The 17,670-nt window shown below is 39.8% G+C and overlaps 2 protein-coding genes across 4 annotated transcripts in view; one reads left to right on the top strand and one right to left on the bottom strand.

Moving 5' to 3' along the window:
- Positions 1-380: 380 nt before the first annotated feature.
- Positions 381-7,808, top strand: plekhj1 (pleckstrin homology domain containing, family J member 1). Its single transcript, XM_007898707.2, has 6 exons — positions 381-551; positions 1,385-1,452; positions 1,873-1,939; positions 5,023-5,113; positions 5,918-5,981; positions 6,461-7,808. The coding sequence occupies exons 1-6, from the start codon at positions 458-460 to the stop codon at positions 6,509-6,511; spliced, it is 435 nt and encodes a 144-aa protein (XP_007896898.1). The 5' UTR covers positions 381-457; the 3' UTR covers positions 6,512-7,808.
- Positions 7,809-11,794: 3,986 nt separating this feature from the next.
- dot1l (DOT1-like histone H3K79 methyltransferase) overlaps positions 11,795-17,670 on the bottom strand; it is a 37,474-nt gene continuing 31,598 nt past the window's right edge. For 2 of the 3 annotated variants that reach the window (XM_042342803.1, XM_042342804.1), the window contains exons 28-29: positions 14,418-15,033; positions 11,795-13,459 (exon numbers count right to left, since the gene is read on the bottom strand). In XM_042342803.1, the coding sequence (XP_042198737.1) occupies positions 14,447-15,033 (587 nt within the window). In that variant the 3' untranslated portion in view covers positions 11,795-13,459; positions 14,418-14,446. The remainder of the gene's footprint in view (positions 13,460-14,417; positions 15,034-17,670) is intronic. The other variant, XM_042342805.1, reaches the window with a different exon arrangement.

Here is a 17,670-nt window from a genome sequence, read left to right as displayed (position 1 = left end):
GAGGGACGGGAGGGACGGGAGTGAGGGGAGGGGAGTCGGTGCGGAGGAGAGGAGGGTAACGTCGGGCCACTTTTTTTGTGGGCTATCGTTGGGCGGGAGGCGGGGCCACTTTGGGCTACAAACCTCGTTTGAACGCGCGGTGGGCGACGCGGGGCGCGGGCCCTCGGGGAGGAGGAGGAGGAGGAGACGCCGCCGCCGCCGCCGCACAGAGAGACAGACGCGGGAATGAGGGCGTCCCCGGGAGCCTAAGGCCTCTCGGGAGGTGTGTGTGTGTGTGTGTGTGTGCGCGCCCCTTCCCCTCGCCTCGCGGGCCGGGTCGGGGTCTCGCGGGCCGGATTGGGGTCTCGCGGGCCGGATTGGGGTCTCGCGGGCCGGGTTGGGGTCTCGCGGGCCGGGTAGGGGTCTCGCGGGCCGGGTTGGGGGTCTCGCGGGCCGGGTTGGGGTCTCGCGGGCCGCCATGAGGTACAACGAGAAGGAGTTGGCGTTCCTGTCCAAACTGCCGGCCGAGAAAGCGGCTCAACTGCACATGAGAGGCCCCAAGCGCGGAGACGGTAAGACAGGAACCATTGTATAATAATAATAATAATGAATAATAATTCATAATAATACAATCGTCGTCATCATAATCCTTGCGCTTACTTGTGGGGGGTTGGGGGGTAATAATCCCCTCAACGGCACATGCAGTGATCGGTGCCCCTTTCCAACCCACCGCTTGTGCGCCATCGGCCGCCGCTCCCTCTCTCCGCACCGCAAAGTACACAGTCACTACACTTGACCGCGTCTCCCGCGGAGGGCTTGTGAGGCGTCCGGGAGACCCGACGCCGTGTCAGATGCAAGGATTATTAGTATTATTATTATTTGACGCCGGGCGCCTCGTCGCCTGGTGTCAAAGACGCTGCAAAAGGCGCTTCGCAGGATATACCGTCGAGTGTAGTGACTGTGCATTCTGCGGGCGAGACGCGGCAGCGACCGCAGTGTCCACGGCCGCGTCGCGCAAACAGCCGCGGATTGAGTGACCACAAAGGGGGTTTTGCTATTGTTTATTATGGATTTTGTGTATTTTTTTTACTGCGACTGTGTGTCTTAACGTACAAGAAACTAAGTAAAGTAACTCAACTCATGTACCGTAAATACACAAATGTAACTGTTTGCTGTGCGTAAGGTCAATGTTTACGCTACGGAGTTGACAAGTAAAAATAATAACAATCCTTTGATTATGGACGAGAGTATTTTTGCATGATCCGTAATGGATTACTTTATCCGGAGGAGTCTTAAGATGTCCGTCATTTAACGTCGTACAGGAATTTATTTATATTAAGGTGGGAAACGATGACTTGGAGAATGCAGTACTCTTCTGATGAATTTCATGTTTTGTTCCTTTCAGCAGTGAAACATCGTTTAGTGAAGCTTGTGGTCAACTTTCTTTTTTATTTCAGAATCGATGAAGAGGAGGTAAGACTCCTTTGAGGATTCTTTAAGTCTTATTATGCACTCGCAGCAGCAACAAAAAAAAAATCAAGTGCAGTCGCTGCTGGGTTTCTCGAGGCTCTTTTTTTTGTTGCTTAAAATGTGTAGTTAGAGGTAACGCAGAAGGGAAGGCCCTCTGCGTAATTCGGGCTAGTTTGTGCATGACGATGCTGTAATACGCAAGTTCTTTGAGATGTCCTCCTCACCTGCAAGGCGTTAAGGACATAGATGTAAATTCTATCGTTCGTTGCACGGGAAAGGCATGGAACGTCACAATGGTACAGCAGACTCCACAATGGTTAAGCACGTCGCAAGGATTTCTGCACGAATTGCAGTGTGTGACTGCAAGGAGTTTAATTATGAATATCACGTTTCAATGAAGAATATTCCTTTATCTTTCAATAGCCTGCCGGCGCCTTATTACTTGAACAGTGCAAAATCCAGAGGGAGGAAGAAGCTTCTTTTTCATTAGGTAATTTCATTGTTGTTTTTTTTACCTACCTCTTATTTAGTATTAATCGTAATGAATTTGCAACATTCTCTCCTGGGTTTGATTATTTAGTTGTCTATTTAGGTAAACGACCCATTAAGTACAGCAAACACATGGTCATTATCTTGCTTATTGTCTCACAATTAAATAATAAACATATGCCACTGAGGAAACAAAGCAATCGGATTGTGACAATAATTTAGATCTACTTGCAAATGATCGTATTTGTTGTTCATAAGTCAAGGATGTCGACGCTTATGAGGGCAACACCAGTTTCTCAGTGAGGTGATATGAAATTCCCTTGAGTTCACATATCAGTCAGTACAGCTGAATGCTAAGTAAACATTTTACAATCCCCTAACGTGCCTTAACCACAACCTCAATCATTTGTCTCTTCATCCTTCAGATGAGACGTTAAACCGAGGTCCTGCCTGTGCCTGTTCAGGTGGATGTTAAAAATCTCATGGTACTATTCAAAAAGAAAAGGAAATTTCTCCTGGTGTCCTGGCCAATAATCCCCCAGTTAAAATTGTTCATTCTTCATAGCTGTTTGTGGGACGTTGCTGTGGACAAATTGGCTGCTGCGTTTGCCTGCAAATACACAGTCACTACATTTCACAGTGGAATCCTGTGGAGCACTTTGAGATATCTCGCCAGTGTGATAAGGAGCTATATCAAATGTAAGGATTATTATTGCCAAATAATCATTATAAAAGAGAAGTCATATTTAGACCGGGGCGGGGGACGGGAAAAGAGAATCGGAATTTCCTTATATTGAGAATCACTAATTTAAAGTGAACCCAAGACTGATTTGGAAGTTTCGAACCCAGAGCTGCTCCCAGATTCAGAAGTTAGTTTAGATCCAGCAAATTCCAAGATTAGTCTTAAACCCAGTTTAAGAGGATCTAGTTATTCTGCTCGAGCGCAGAACAAATGTGTCCGTGTCTCAAAAGGAAAAGCCTCCATTTTCTCCCTTTACTGCTCCAGCCATCCTGCGTTTCCGAGCGAGATCGACAGTGTTTAGGTCGTTTTGTGCTGTGAACTGATGACTTTGAGGAATTGTATTCCGGGACCCTAGCCTGTGCTCAATAAATGCAAGTTGTTTTTGTTGCATTCAGACCACCATAGCATCTTCACAGCAAAAGAAAGGATCTTCTTCCTTTGGGCTGGATTTGAACCAAGGTCCCAGTGGTGAAAGGGCAATAAACCAAGCGCACTCTGCCACCCAGCAACCTAAACATCTTTCAAACATATTACAGCATAAACAAGAATGTTATCTCTTTTGGACCAAAACTTCAGTCACTCCAAAAATAAGTACTTTCTTTGAAGTAGGAGGTGCCCTTGTATTGATAGCTTATCGTTTCAGCTGGTTTCTTCCCAAAAAAAAACCCCCTAGCCCTTGAAAAGTGCAACGTACACAACTTCGAACGTTGGTTCAAGGCTACATTTCGTCTCTGGTGACATGATTTAGGTTTGTTGCTACAACACTACAGGTTTGGCTCTAACACTCAACCTTCCTCGTTTTCTGTGCTGCTATTAAAATATACGATGGTTCCTTTTAGTCTTAAAAGTTTCCCCTCGAAGTCTGCCAACTGGTCCTCTCTCTGAGTGACTTGTCCCCAACAATCTGTTTTACCCATTTGCTTCTCGGACTAACCTTTTGCAGCCAAGGCACTCGAGCTTTTCCTTTTGAGACCCGGACACGTTTATACTGCGCTCAAGCAGAACAACTAGATTCTCTTGAACTGTGTTTAAGATTAATCTTGGAATTTGCTTGATCTAATTTCTGAATCCTGGAACGGCTCTGGGTTTGAAACTTTCAAATCAGTCTTAGGTTCACTTTGAATTAGTGATTCTCAATACAAGGAAATTCCAATCCCCCCCCCTCCCCCCCACACCCGGTCTAAATATGACTTCTCTGTAATGTTTAGGGAGTAGTTTTGGATTAATCGTGGAGTTTGCTTCCTTACGTTTGCTGTTGATGCCCAACTGTTCTTTTTGCCTCCCTAATTAGTTTATCACATTAAATTCATCGTAAGATATGTAATTTTTTATTTATCCCTCCATTTCATTTGGCTGCCTGAGCGCCTCATTGATGCAGCCTTTGATTTAGTTGAACGCTGTGTGTACCTCCCAGTGTGTGGGTGGCATCTTGTGTCAGACTAAAATGAGGTTCCTGCAGATTGTAAGGACAATTGGCAGTTGTTAGGGTTATGACATTGGAACGAGTTCAGAGTTTCCCTCTTATCCAAGTCTTTCTCCAGCTTTATTCAAATCCGTCCTTCAAATAGAAACACAAAGTTCTAACATAGTCTTCAGGGAGTAATGCCCTTTGTGCAGCAGTCTCTTTTCTGTTTCTGAATGATAAATGGCAAATATTTGTTTTACTCCAGTTTTATATGGCCTTTTTTTTTTAAACCTGTTTAAATTCCCACACAGGTTGCAATTGCTGCCTTTCTTTTGAGGAGGCATCTCCCATTCTGTACATACTAAATGTGTTAATATTATTTTGAATTTTTGAGTAATGAATAAACAAATTTATGTTCAAGGTTGTCTAGTCTGTGACCTGTTTCACAACTATCTACTCTCACAGCAGTGCTGAGGGCAGTTTGATGTTGTTTGTAGAGTTTAGGATCATTCTCAGTTGGACAGCACTCACTTCAGAAGGTTGTGGGTTCAAGTGGCACATCTGGACCTCAGCTCATAGGTGCTCTGGAGAAAAGTGGAGACCTGGAAGTGACAAGAATTGGAAAAAAGTAGGAGGTGGTGAGGGGAATTAATGATGTACGATTCAAAGTGCAGAAAATAAGGAAACGTGCATTTCAAAGTTACTGTAAATGAAAAGGCAGAAAGATAGAAGTTCCGAGATTTGGCTTAGCCTGACCGACAATAAACCCAGTCTAAGCAGCTACTTTGGCAGCTTTTGGAGTCTCACTTCCTGTATTGGCCATTGTTAAACTGAACTATTACTGAACGCTGAACTGTACAGAATCCCAACTATGCTTTGCAGTTGTATCCAACAAACGGAACCTTTTAGCCGACCTGTTTTTAAAACTTGCTTTCAGTATTTGTGGATGAACCAGAAAGAAAATTCTTATTTTGGTGTGAAAGTAAAGAGCAATGTGAAGAGTGGATTGAAGCGTTAACAAAAGCCAGGTATGTATGTGTACAGGCGTCTCTTTAGGCACCTTCACTTGTTCATGTACTTGGGTTATAGGCTCAGAGAATAGAGCTTGTACACTTTACGTATTTATTGTAACTTTAGTGAAAGTAGCTCACAAAAAAACTTGCAACCGATAATCAAATGGCTGAAGGATTGTAGGGATGGTAACATCTGTTCCAATTATCTTGCAGAGACGGGCAGGAATCTACAGATGGATCACACTATTGGTCTTAACTGTTTAAACATTATATATTTGAATGACGGCAGAGTGTATTTAAATATGTACATGTATGTGAGGAAGAATGGACTAGGGCAAAGTGGAGAAAAGGTCTTGAGGAGAGAACGTCTTCCTGTAAAAGAAGTTTGGGTTTGTTTTCGACAGCAAAATCATGTTGTTCATATTAACGTTTGGTTAAAAAATAAATATAGAACAATACAGTACAGTAGAGTTTAGGCTTTCCTTGCAATAATCTGAAAGCAATCAATCATTCACCTCTCCTATTCACATCCTCTGGGAGGGGGAAGAGGAGCCAACAACAGTACAAGTGTAATTAGTATTAGTTGGATTGAGACAATTACCCTGGGAGCGGCCTCTTCCGATCTTTCCTTCCCATATATATGCCTCACACTTTGTACAGTTTAAAACAAAAATGCTGTTGGGAGTCAGTGAGTTGGGACGTCCTCCTGACGTGAAAGGCGCTTTATAAATGGAATCTTGTTGTTGTTGAGTAGTTAATGGTTGGCTGAAACCGCAAACTTCTGACTTTGAGATTTAATTTGTACATTTTGTTTTGCAGTTATGAGAACATGCGGAAGAGCTTAATCTCTTACCGGCACAAGATAAAGGAAATAACCGGAAAAGTGAGTTATTATATTCGCAGTGTTTCTGCGTTCTTAAAAACTTAATTCATCAGTTTCTTCAGACCTTTGTTAAAATGGACTTTTACAAATGGAGTTAACGGGCTGGGAGAAAATGTTTTGCCCTGGATAACTGTTGGTCAAACTGTTCTTTCAGCGATCAACTGATTGCAAGTCGTTTTGTACGTACACTTTGGTTATTACCTTTTGTAAAAAAGGGGAAGGTTAATGACTAGATTAAATACGACAGAGTTGTTATAATGTGGAATGCCCTGCTGGGAGCAGCAATTGAAGCAGGATCCATACAAAGGGAACCAGATAAATACCCAAAAAAAGTGTTATCTACAACAAATTACATTTGTATAGTGCCTTAATCTACAGTGGTAATGGTGGTGGTGGGGGGGGGGGGGGGGGGGCGCGAATGTAACTATTCGACATCATTATGGTGTTGGACTAATGTTTTCCCTTTACTGTGTCTGTAGGATCCACTGGAGCAATATGGAATTTCAGAAGAAACTAGATTTCAGATCTGATCACAGACGTTGTAGATAAATATGCACAGAGAATTTTCTAAAGGAAGGGTTGACGGGCCATTTTAATCACCTTTCTTGGAATGTTGGTCTGCAGGAATTACACTAAAATACCTAGTATTTACCGTACTGTTAAAAGAAAAATTGTGGTACATCCCGTCCTATCCATTTAGCTGTGTTCTCTAAATTCCGGTATTTCTTTACTGTTACTGTACATTGCGCTAACGGTTTCAGTGAGCCATCTACTCCACTTGCACGTAAAATAAGCAGACCCAGTGGAAACTCACCTTAAGATCACGCCTTGCAATGTGGTCGAAACCTCTCATTGCATTTGCTTATCTCCTTAGTGAGTTTCTAGGTTTTTAAAAGCATTTACTTTCAGGTATTTTAGGGTTTGAATAATAATTCTTGCATTTGATATAGCGCCTTATCATGTCTTCGGGACTTCTCAAAGTTCTTCACAGGATCTATCACGACAGCTTCAAACCTTTCACAACAAATCAAGTTGAATCAGTAAGACGGTACACATAAGACACTTCTATACCGATTTAAGTTATGTTAAAGCTGATTAAGATGTACTGTACGTTCACCGGTTTCATCCGGAAGTTTGTTGCAGTTTGCCATTCAAAAAATTCCTTGGTGTACTTGGGTAATTGAATGAGATGAAAAATTACCATTGTGAATGAACTTAATGTGAATTTTTAAAATTGTAATTTAGTTATTTTGATAATACTCGTATTTGGTAGAGGGCCTGGATGACCCCAAAGCGCTTCACAGGACTTACTGTGAAATGGAGTGACTGCATTTGCAAGCAAAGATGGCAGCAATGTCCCACAAAGAGCCAATTAATTTTTTTTCTGTGAAACGTCATGTTTTCATTACTGGATTTTTGAATGTGTTTCAATGTTTATCAAATATTGCTGGAGGTTAAAACAAATGTACCGCTGAACGTGCTGGAAACTTGCAGAATCTGAAAGGAAAGGTTAATGTTTCTCACAGAATCCTTTGTCAAGATTAATTCAGTGAGTTTAGGTGGAGAGCAAACACGTTTTAAGACTTAATTTCAAATGGACATTTAATTACATAGCAAAGCATTTGTTCTTTAAGACGGTTTGTGATGCGGGAGATTTATATACAAGTTCACATGCACAGTGGCTGCTTCAGGGAGATGGGACTATTACTGTCATTGTTTTTAGTTAAAACTGTAAAGCTCTGTGATTTTAAACAATAAACCTCAGTTGTACATTTTTGCACGATATTATGCTGAATTGAAATTAAAGTCTACTTTTGGAAAGTAAAACAAAGTGGGTTTCGTCAACATTTTCCTGTGACGAATCTTTCAAGTGGTGCATGTCATGAGTGGGTTTTGCATAGGAAGTGTCGAATCAATCAACCCTCGAGGGTAAAGCTTATGGTATTCAATTAATGTAATGCTGCAAATATAGCTAATGTCAAGGTCATTTACGTTGCTCTGCCGTCATCTTTAAATTTCCACTGGAGCTCAACTTTGCAGACATAACTAAGGTAGGTAATCCAAACAACTTTAGTGTGCAGTTGTGAATGTTTGCTTTGAGATGCAAAATAGTTTTTGGACTCTTTACCATTATTGCTGGGAGAAAGTATAGTTACATACAGCAAGAAACCTTACTCTTCCCAACGAGCTTTTAAAAATCCTGGTTTCTTACCTGTCATGGCCGAGAACAAACCCGAGTACAATATGGGTGTAACTAGTCTCCCAAACAAGGGGCAGAACGAGGTTAAGTCCGTCCGTATCAGGGGCTGCACAGCCGTGGTGTTTACCTGTGATGTCAGCTGAGCCTTAGCGGAAAAGTGTGAACCGTTGGAAGCTGTGGGATGAGTTTTCCTGTGCTGGGAAGTGGAGGTGCGAGTTGACCACATCGTCAGCGCAGATGTTTTGAGCCACCACTTGTAACAGAACGCTGAACGCTGAACCCAGAACGTAAACAGGAAGAACGTAAGGCGGGGTAGAGTTTTGTATTGAAGAAGTGCTATGGCTGATGATAGTTAGTGCCCGATCTCCCAATGAAAATTCACAACACTGAATTTATATTTAGAAATATGCAACTTTTATTTAAAAGGCAAAAAAAAAAACTCAAAATCATAATTTCTTGGCAAACCAAACAACACCAGAGACAAATTCAAGAGTAATGTGGGGATAGGTAGAATATCAAACCTATCAGGTCAAAGAAAATGCATTCTTCCAAAGACATTTTAGCAGTAGTTACAGCTGAACCCGATTGATACAGTACTGTATTCTACAATCCCAGTAAGTGATGTAATGGCAAACCAAAGTGATGATGTTTGACATTAATTACAAATAAAGCACACAAGATCATTCTAGGGTAATGCCTGCCACTTAACCATCACAATTTTCACAAAATTTAGTGATAAAACACTTAAGCAACTAATCACAAAGAAAACATCCCTTTCCCTACCACACAGTATATGCACCAAATCCACATTATGAAAAGTTGGGGGAACAAAAACAAAAGACTGGTTGTCAACATGAATAGCTAGTTATACGTTATATTTTACAGCCATATTGTCAAAATAATTCACAAGCCAATTCCTGAGCAAAAAAGAGCTTCCCACCACTACATACTAAAATTACTTGTATAATATTCACTGAGTTTAAAAGAACCACAGACTTTATTAATATTGTGTTTATTTAGGACAGTTTTTCTTCCACACCAAAGCAGCATTATACAATAAAAGCTGTAGCCACACAAAAAAAGGAGACAGATTGAGTATGTCACAAGCACACAAACGAATATCTGATCCATCCTCTGGTGTATCTAAAGGTAATGTCCATCTTACACAGGATATATCCAGCACTTTGATCTGATAACTACTAAAACTTCAGATCAGAGACGTGGTATAGCTAGGCTGATATGGTGTTTGAGATGAGAGTGTTGGAGTAAACATTTTGCCGAGTTCACATTGTCACAACCCAAAATTAAGATTCTGTTTTAACTTTTATTAAAATGCAAGCGATTTAACTCCAAATTATCCAAACTCCAGCTTCTATATAAAAGGGGAGTCAATATGTGCCTGAAATCCCTCAATAATCTCAACATGATACTGTAATGCCTTTACTATTATATGCCACTGCCACAGCACTTCCCTACGTTTTCATGTGTATTTTCCTGTGCGGTTAACTTCCTAAATTTGTCTAAACGTCGACATTTGGTTTCAATTAAAATACGCTGCTTACTCCCCCCCCGCCACCACTCCCGCGAAATGTCTCCCTTCCTTTCTTGAAGGCTTGGGTGACGTTTGCTGGGATACGAATCCCCAGTCACCTTCCGGACTGCAAGATATTTGACTTGTTAATGGCCCAGCAATTAAGCCTAATATCTCCTGACATCCACATACTTTCTAGCGGTGGTGGTGGTGTTGTTGGGGGGTGGGGGGGGGGGGATGGGGGAAGTGTTCACTTTGTGCAGAAGCATAACTCCAGTTGGATTTTCCCTTTTCTTTAACCCACTAAGGCCAACACTCTTGCACTCCTGCTGGTCTGAGTAAGATCAGCTAACGCACAAAGCAGGCCCGCTCACGTGACGTTGCAACGCCTTAATTGCGAATTTTTAGCAAGTTTGCACGCGTTTAATTCAGCAAATGGGAATTAAAACACACTCGTGTTTCTGGAAGCTTGGAAATTAAAAAAACAAACAGCTTTTGAAATTGTAAACGTGTGTTCAAAGTGATTCTTGTATTGCGGGGGGGGGGGGGGGGGGGTGGAGAGAAAAAAAACAATATAGTAGTTAGTATGTGAAGTCCAGCATATGACAGACATTACCTTTCAGTGCTGTAAAATGTCATTTGTGCCTTGTGATGGTTCACAGAAACACTTGGAAAGGGTTGATTTCCTTTTTTTTTCAAGTTAGTAAATGCAAGATTCTGTAACAAACATTGGTAAGAACAATTGACGCCTGCTGTATTGGGAAGTACTACAGAAAATAAGAACTTAGATGCTGTTGTTCCTAACGTTTCGCAGGCATTTTGGTTATATATATCATATATATATTAAAATAATAGTTATTCACTTTGTACAGAAAGTTCTTCCTTACGGTAAACTGAAATTGATAAATAGTGTACAGAATACAGTAATAGCCGTTTTTTATTTTTGAGGGGCATTCTCGCATTTACAGAGTTTCTGTATAACAAAGGCACCCCTTGTAGATTGTACAAACTGACTGCTTCAGAAGGCAGCTTATTTCATAAATGTAGCATAAAATGACAAATGCACCTTGTTTTTCTATTAAGTTATATGGCTCAGTTTTCACAGCATGTAATTACACCTCAATTTACCTACAAATTTAAGGCTACTTATGAGAACATCATATTTGATGTGTAATTCCTGGCCTATCTACCACTGACTACAGTGTGTGAATTTTGTTACACAGATGAGAAGTAAATTTTACAGTATAAACAACACAAGTCACCTTCCTATGTTATGCTTTCATGGACTCATGGGGTAGAATTTATTTTCCAAATAAATAATTTGCAGTCAACAGTCTGATAATCACTCGACTCTACAATGCAAGCTGTGCGGGATCGATAATACCATCGCTTTGGATTCAGAATTGTTCCTGCTTTAGTGTTTATTTCAAAGAGAACAATACTCTGGGTTTGATCTCGATTTAACCTTTGCACACCTCTGGTCATAGTTTACACTTAGTTACCATCTTTACCATCTGTAGCACTATCAGTTGAAAGCTTATACTGTTCATCTACCTTTTCAAGTTCAACGACCCTCTTTTAGCTACTTCAAGCGAAGAAAACAAATCTTCACGCTTCCTATGAAAGACCTGGAGCACAAATGAAGCCAACAAGCATGCACGCCAGAATGGAGGAAGGGAACAAACTTTCTGCACAGTGCTATGTTGTGCTTCAAAGCGGAGCACAATTACCTGTAGTTAGAGCAATCTCAAGTTAAGAAGTCAAACTATTTTAATATATGAAACATCGTAGCTGTTATCCAGTGGAAGGTGTGCATTCACAGCATTTCTATCCGAAAACTTGATTCTTCCAACTACTCATCCACAATACAGCACTGAATATCCACAAGTCACTAACTTCCCAGTCACACACATGCATGAAGGTGCATGCACACTGGAGCATCAATTAACGTCTCGAATGCGCTGTGTAGTACTTGGAATTGCTGCTATATTTGCTCACACGGTTTACAAGCGTACATTCTCAACAGGATGTTACTTAGTCAAGACAAAAATTCCTCGTGTCACTACCTCTTAACACTTTTTATTTTTGACATTCCCAAAAGTACACACTTATATTTTCTCTCTTTTTTTCTTTTAGCATTTCCCTCAGGTACGGGAGAGGGCGAGCACTGTGATTTCAAAATACTCAGTCAGCAAGCAGAACCCAGGGTTTAGAAGCTCTCTCTCCCAATTGAATGTAGAACCTAACTGACAACACGCTGGATATTTTTTGTGTTAAAATACATAAGATTCTTGCATGCTGCCTTGCAATTACAGACACATTCAGTATATATCAGCCTGCCATCAGAACTCTTTGCTAAACTACAAGTCAACTCTTAGTTGTATATTGTGACCATTTCATTTTGCTTACAAAAATGCTTGGCATTGGTCTTCACTGCAGTTCGGTTACTGAACAAATACATTAAAAACATTTACTGCATTTATTTTTTTCTTTTACTTCAAAAACATCAGAAAAAACTAGTTTTGTTTTCTTAAATAACTTGATAGAACATTTAGTTTCAAGCACGTCTCTGTTGTTGAATTATTCTTCAATCAAACTTTTTAGCTGCTGCAAGGATATTAAAAATGTGAGGTACTTTTTTTTATTAAGTTTAATAAAAACTGAATTAGTTTGTAAAATGTCCCACCTTGAATGTACAAAGCTTTGTGGAAAATGAAATATTTAAAATTCATCTTTCTTTTAAAATGACCTGCAGTTTTTCAAATCCCAACTGCATCTTTAAAATTTCAGTGCAAGCCTTCCTTTACACACTTTGCTTGGGTTAACTAATACATATTTCTGAACAAAACGTGTAGAAAATAGTAACATTTACACTACTATCCTAATAACTACTGTTTTTTAAAAAAAATCCCAAAACAAACGTACTATTGCTTAACATTAAAATTACACGACAATAATTCAAACGCATATTGAACTTTCACCTAATGGTATTAGATTATATGGTTCAAAACTGCAAAATTACATTTGCTTATAAACACCTTTAAATTATTGAGGAACAAAAATGACAGGGATGACAGCATATCTTCTGTTATTGATGACTGACCACAGAACGTACAAAAAACACCAGACACATTTAAGATGGAATAGAATGCAGGATCATACTTGTAAAGAATAAACTCGAAGGCTGAAACATTTGCATCAAGTACCAAAATATTACCGAGCGATGCAAAATATTACAAGGCGATAAAACCTGTTGCTGAGAATCTCACGTCTCTCAGCTTGACAATTTAGTTCTCAGCCTCCCAGAATAATAAGCACCAGGGATCAGAACCCACAGAGGCACACTTTGTGATGGGTATAATAGCACCAACAGCAGGCTAACAAATCAATGCTGGTGTCAGCTGTACTTCACACTTTTAAAGCCTCTACTGGCTTATTGGAACAAAGATTAAAATCAGCCCCAAATCAGTCGGGGGAAAGAGAGAGAGAGAGAGAAAAAAAAAAGATAAATAGTTTCTAAAAATTGTTTTTTTTTTATATAAAACAGGAGCCAATTATTTTGCAACGATATTAAAACCAATTCACAGTAGAATGTATTTGCTTTTTATTTTCCAATAGGAAAGAAGCAACAAAAAAAATGTTTGCAGGCCGCTCAAGCACCTTTTTGTTTGATGGAAGTGGATGTAGTTGGTCCACATTGTCCTTGCATAGAAGGTCGCATCGTTTTGAGGTAGAATTTCTAATTACCTAGAGATGAGGGAGATAAAAACGAAACGCACACTTACTATTTACACCTTCCAGGAATAACAAACAAAAAATCAAGATTTCAAAAGGAAAGTGGGATATTGTGGAAGGAAAAGAATTCCTCCCACTGGGGGTAGCCCATTGACTTGTTGAAATCAAACGGCTTGGTAGCAAATCTATAGGCAACAGTTTTTTTATTATATATTATATATATATAACTAAAGACAGGTAATCAATAAACTGCTACTTTCAACAATTCATTCCAATTCTGCATTTTGGTTTAATGTCCATCTCGTGTAACGGCTGCTCTCCCACACAACTTCCAATAGTTTTACGTGGTGAATATTCTCATACTTTTAGGCTTAAAACGTAACCCATCGCCCCTTGAATTGTAAAATGTTCATGGATTTGAGGTTTTGCTAACCAGTTTTCTAGCCACCGGCAAAAATCTCAACATTTCTACCTCAGATTCCGTTTCCACATTCTACTGCTAGTCTTGGGTCGATTAAAATATTTACCAGTGAGTTGCTTAAAAAAAAGCAAACAGATCAATCTTTTCAGACTGTCTGACTACGTCTGACACAGAGGATCACTGAACAAGGCAAGAAAATAGGATCTTCTGTGGGCCTTAAATTAGTTTGTTTTAAAAAAAAACTGGAAGTTATAAGTCACATGACCAGTAGATCATTGCTGGAATTTTGCTTATCTTGAAATTGATTTTTTTTTTAATTGATGAAACAGTATGAGTTTCTGGTTTCATACTGGAAATTTACACAAATATATACAACACACACACACACAATATATCAGAAGCAACAGACACTCCTAAACTGCAGACCACAGCTAACAGCATTTTAGTTTTTAACAATACTGCAGCTTGCATTTTTATCAAGATGCCACAAAACATTGCTGTACACATTTGCCAAGTGGTCTGTGACCTTGCACATTCCTCTAACCTTACCTTATAAAACTGACAAAGTACGCAAGTTCTTATCGAGGCTTAACACCAGAGAAATGTGTAGCATAAGGAGGCTGTATGCCTAGTGTGACCCACATTGCAGATGTACTTGTATTGGGCTGAGGGACGAGAGGTGCCGACTGAGCAAGCGCTGTACGTGGCAAAGGTGGGTGATGCACTGTGAAAGAAGGGCGAGAGGTTTTGGGCTGCAAAGATGAAAGCTTTATGGCTAATGCAGTGTTAGCAGATTGAAGCGAAGCAGTGGAAGAGGAGCAAGAGATAGATGGAGGGAGATAACCTTCACTAACAGAGGGCATATTCCGGAAGAGAGAAGGATCAGGACTGTTTGAATTAAGCAGCGGAGGAGGCGGTGGCAGGGAAATATTGGGAGGCGTTGCATTTAGAATAGACTGAGTAGGAGCTCGGGTGAGATAGGGGGCTGCCCTGCTCTCGGTGGAAGATAATGAACTGGTAGAGACAGAAAGAAAAGAATGGGAAGTGGCAGGAACAGTCTGTAGTGGGTTAAAGCTTAACATTGTGCTACTAGATACTGGAACACTGCTGAAATTGGCTCCAAACTGATGAGAAGAGGCTGAAGGCACCGCATGGTTAAAAATACCTGAAACAGGAGAGAAAACAAAGCTCAAAGATGACATTATAACTAGCAAGAAGCAAAGCATCAATACAGCAGCACAGCCCAAACTTGTAAGCATTTCTCTCTCTCTCTCTCTCTCTCTCTCTCCAGCAAAGCTTAGTAGAGCAACAAAAAAAAGGAAAAGAAAAAAAGATTTTTAAAAAGCAAAAAAAACATTCAGGGTTATCCAAAGCATAGCAACTCTCCTTTTCAGCTGATGGGAAGAAACGTCGATTGACATTACAGAAAAACGAGAGCATAAAACGTTTGAAAGTAAATACTTAAAGCCACAAAAATGGGGCGAAGGTCACTGTAATACTTGGGCCAACCACACCCTAAGTTTGTTATACAAACTCGAGAGTTAGTGTTTGTGTACCATGAGCAGAGATAAAAAAAATGTTTTTTGCAAGTCACAGTTCAGAACTCTTCCGCCGGTCATTCTGCAAAATTATTTCCTTATTGGCCCGGAGTAACCACTAACTGCTCCCGTGAGATAACGACCCCCTCGTGCATGTCAAGAAGCAAACAGAAAAGCAAGTAGGCGGCTGCGAAAAGGTTTTAGTACGTCAAAATGAATAACCAAGCTCCATTCTTTTTCTCACTCAAGCAAAATAAAAAAAAGTGGGGGAATGCATACAACAAACTGCGGCCTTTACTAAACTTGTGAGAACGTTCAAAACGAGTAAATGCTTCACTTTGACAGCAGCATATAGTGAACTTGGTTGGCTCGTGTATGCAATTTGTTTCCACTCTGTGGTTTAGAGCAGATCAAAGAGATATGGTATACACAACTGTATTTATTGGAAAGCACAAGGTGGTTCAGGGCGAAAGAGAAATTTACAGAAAACATTTAGGATTTAACGTTGCTCACACTTCGCATCTGATCAGCTTTTGATTCCCATTGCTTCTCTCTGCCCTAAAAGAAGAGGGTCTGGGTTTTTTTTCCCACGTTTGCGTATGAGTTTATCCAGTTTTGCTCTAAACTATAGCGAAACCTCAATTATCTGCCCCTTAATTATCCATCAGAATCAACTATGCAGTTTAAAAAGTTGGCCTGAATATACTGCTAAAAAAAATTCAGGTGATGGTGGTGTTCTCGGCTACAGCATTTCTACAATTGAATCTGATTTTCTAGTTACAGTTCAACAATTTTCGGAAGACATTTTCAACTTTCACAGGTTACGTGTGGATTTGAACAAAATTCACGAGGGCCAGACAACTTTATTGCTTACGCGTTTTAAAAAAAACAAGAACTATAGATCCGCGATCTGATTCCTAAAGCTTAGGGCTTTGAACCAGCAAAACCTTCAGGTGTGAGATAGAAGAACGAAGATGGGCAAACTTGGACTAAGCAAAGAACATCGATATACCAAAAATAGCGTCCTTTATGAGATTTGAAAAATCACAAAGATTCTGTATACGTGGCAAGTATTAAGAGGTCTGCAATTCACCAAGCAGAGAGTAGTGTGAGAAGAGGCAAATTCTAGAATTTTATATCAGCAAATTGCACTGCCAGGCCAGATATTACAATTCCTTTAATTACTGAGTATTCATAAACACTCACACAAATCAATACAAATATGTTAGCTCAGTGTTAAGTTGCTTCAAGTCAAACATTCACCATATACAAAATGAACAATTTCCTCCAATTTGAATATTTACACTCGTCTGTGATTAGGAGAATTAATCTCCATGATTAATCTGTGCCTCATTTAAGAAATTGTGCATGTTAAATAACACAATTACAGGGCTTTGAATGAACTGTACCACAAACAATGACTATAAAAAAATCTAATATTTGTGTGGATACCAATGGAAATCAAAACGTTCCATCAGCCCAACACCAGACCAGCATCACAGAGACGTTTCGACCATCTTAATTTAAAATAAATGTACAAAACAAATCTTAGTAAAATAGGTTCTGTTTGAAAGATACAATTCACAGGATTGTTGACAAGACAAATATTTTCCATCATAAGGCAGACCCTTGTAACAACCGAATTTTATTGCGAGTGATCTGGTCAGTCTCACTTGAAGATACTTAACAAATTCAACCCTGGTGGCCATCAAGTCCAAATCAATTAAGACAGCTACCAAATTACCACCAGGAGAAACAACACAGAGAGATGTGTACAGAATGTTTACCGACATGTGGTTGAAGGCATTAATAATTGTTAGCATTTCACAACAAACAAACAATCTCAAAAGTTTATAGAAAACACTAAAAAGGAGATTTTAAAAATTATTGCTCAATCGTCAAAAGCCCATCCGGCACAAGTGTTTAGGATTACAGAGTATCAGAACTATCTGCCCAAAATGCCACAGAAAGCCTTATTCCTACCAGTTAAAAAGTCCAGAATGGAGTACAAGACTTTCATTTGCACAGGAACGAACACAAGATCAGCAAATAGCCCATGAGTTGGAAGAATGATATATGCATATCAGAATTATGCATTTTTAGAAAGCAAGGACCACCACACACAAATATAGCTACCTGGAAATCATAACTCAACAGATAGGGAGAAGAGGAGGCATCAATACTATATGTGAATAATGCCTTCTTTCAAAGAATTATGGTTACAATTTACAAGGTCACAAAATCGATTTGGATAAAGAAAGCCC

The sequence above is a fragment of the Callorhinchus milii genome, unplaced genomic scaffold, assembly GCF_018977255.1.
Source record: "Callorhinchus milii isolate IMCB2004 unplaced genomic scaffold, IMCB_Cmil_1.0 Scaffold21, whole genome shotgun sequence".
Taxonomy (NCBI): Eukaryota; Metazoa; Chordata; class Chondrichthyes; order Chimaeriformes; family Callorhinchidae; genus Callorhinchus; species Callorhinchus milii.
This window is presented reverse-complemented; position numbering and strand designations above follow the sequence as displayed.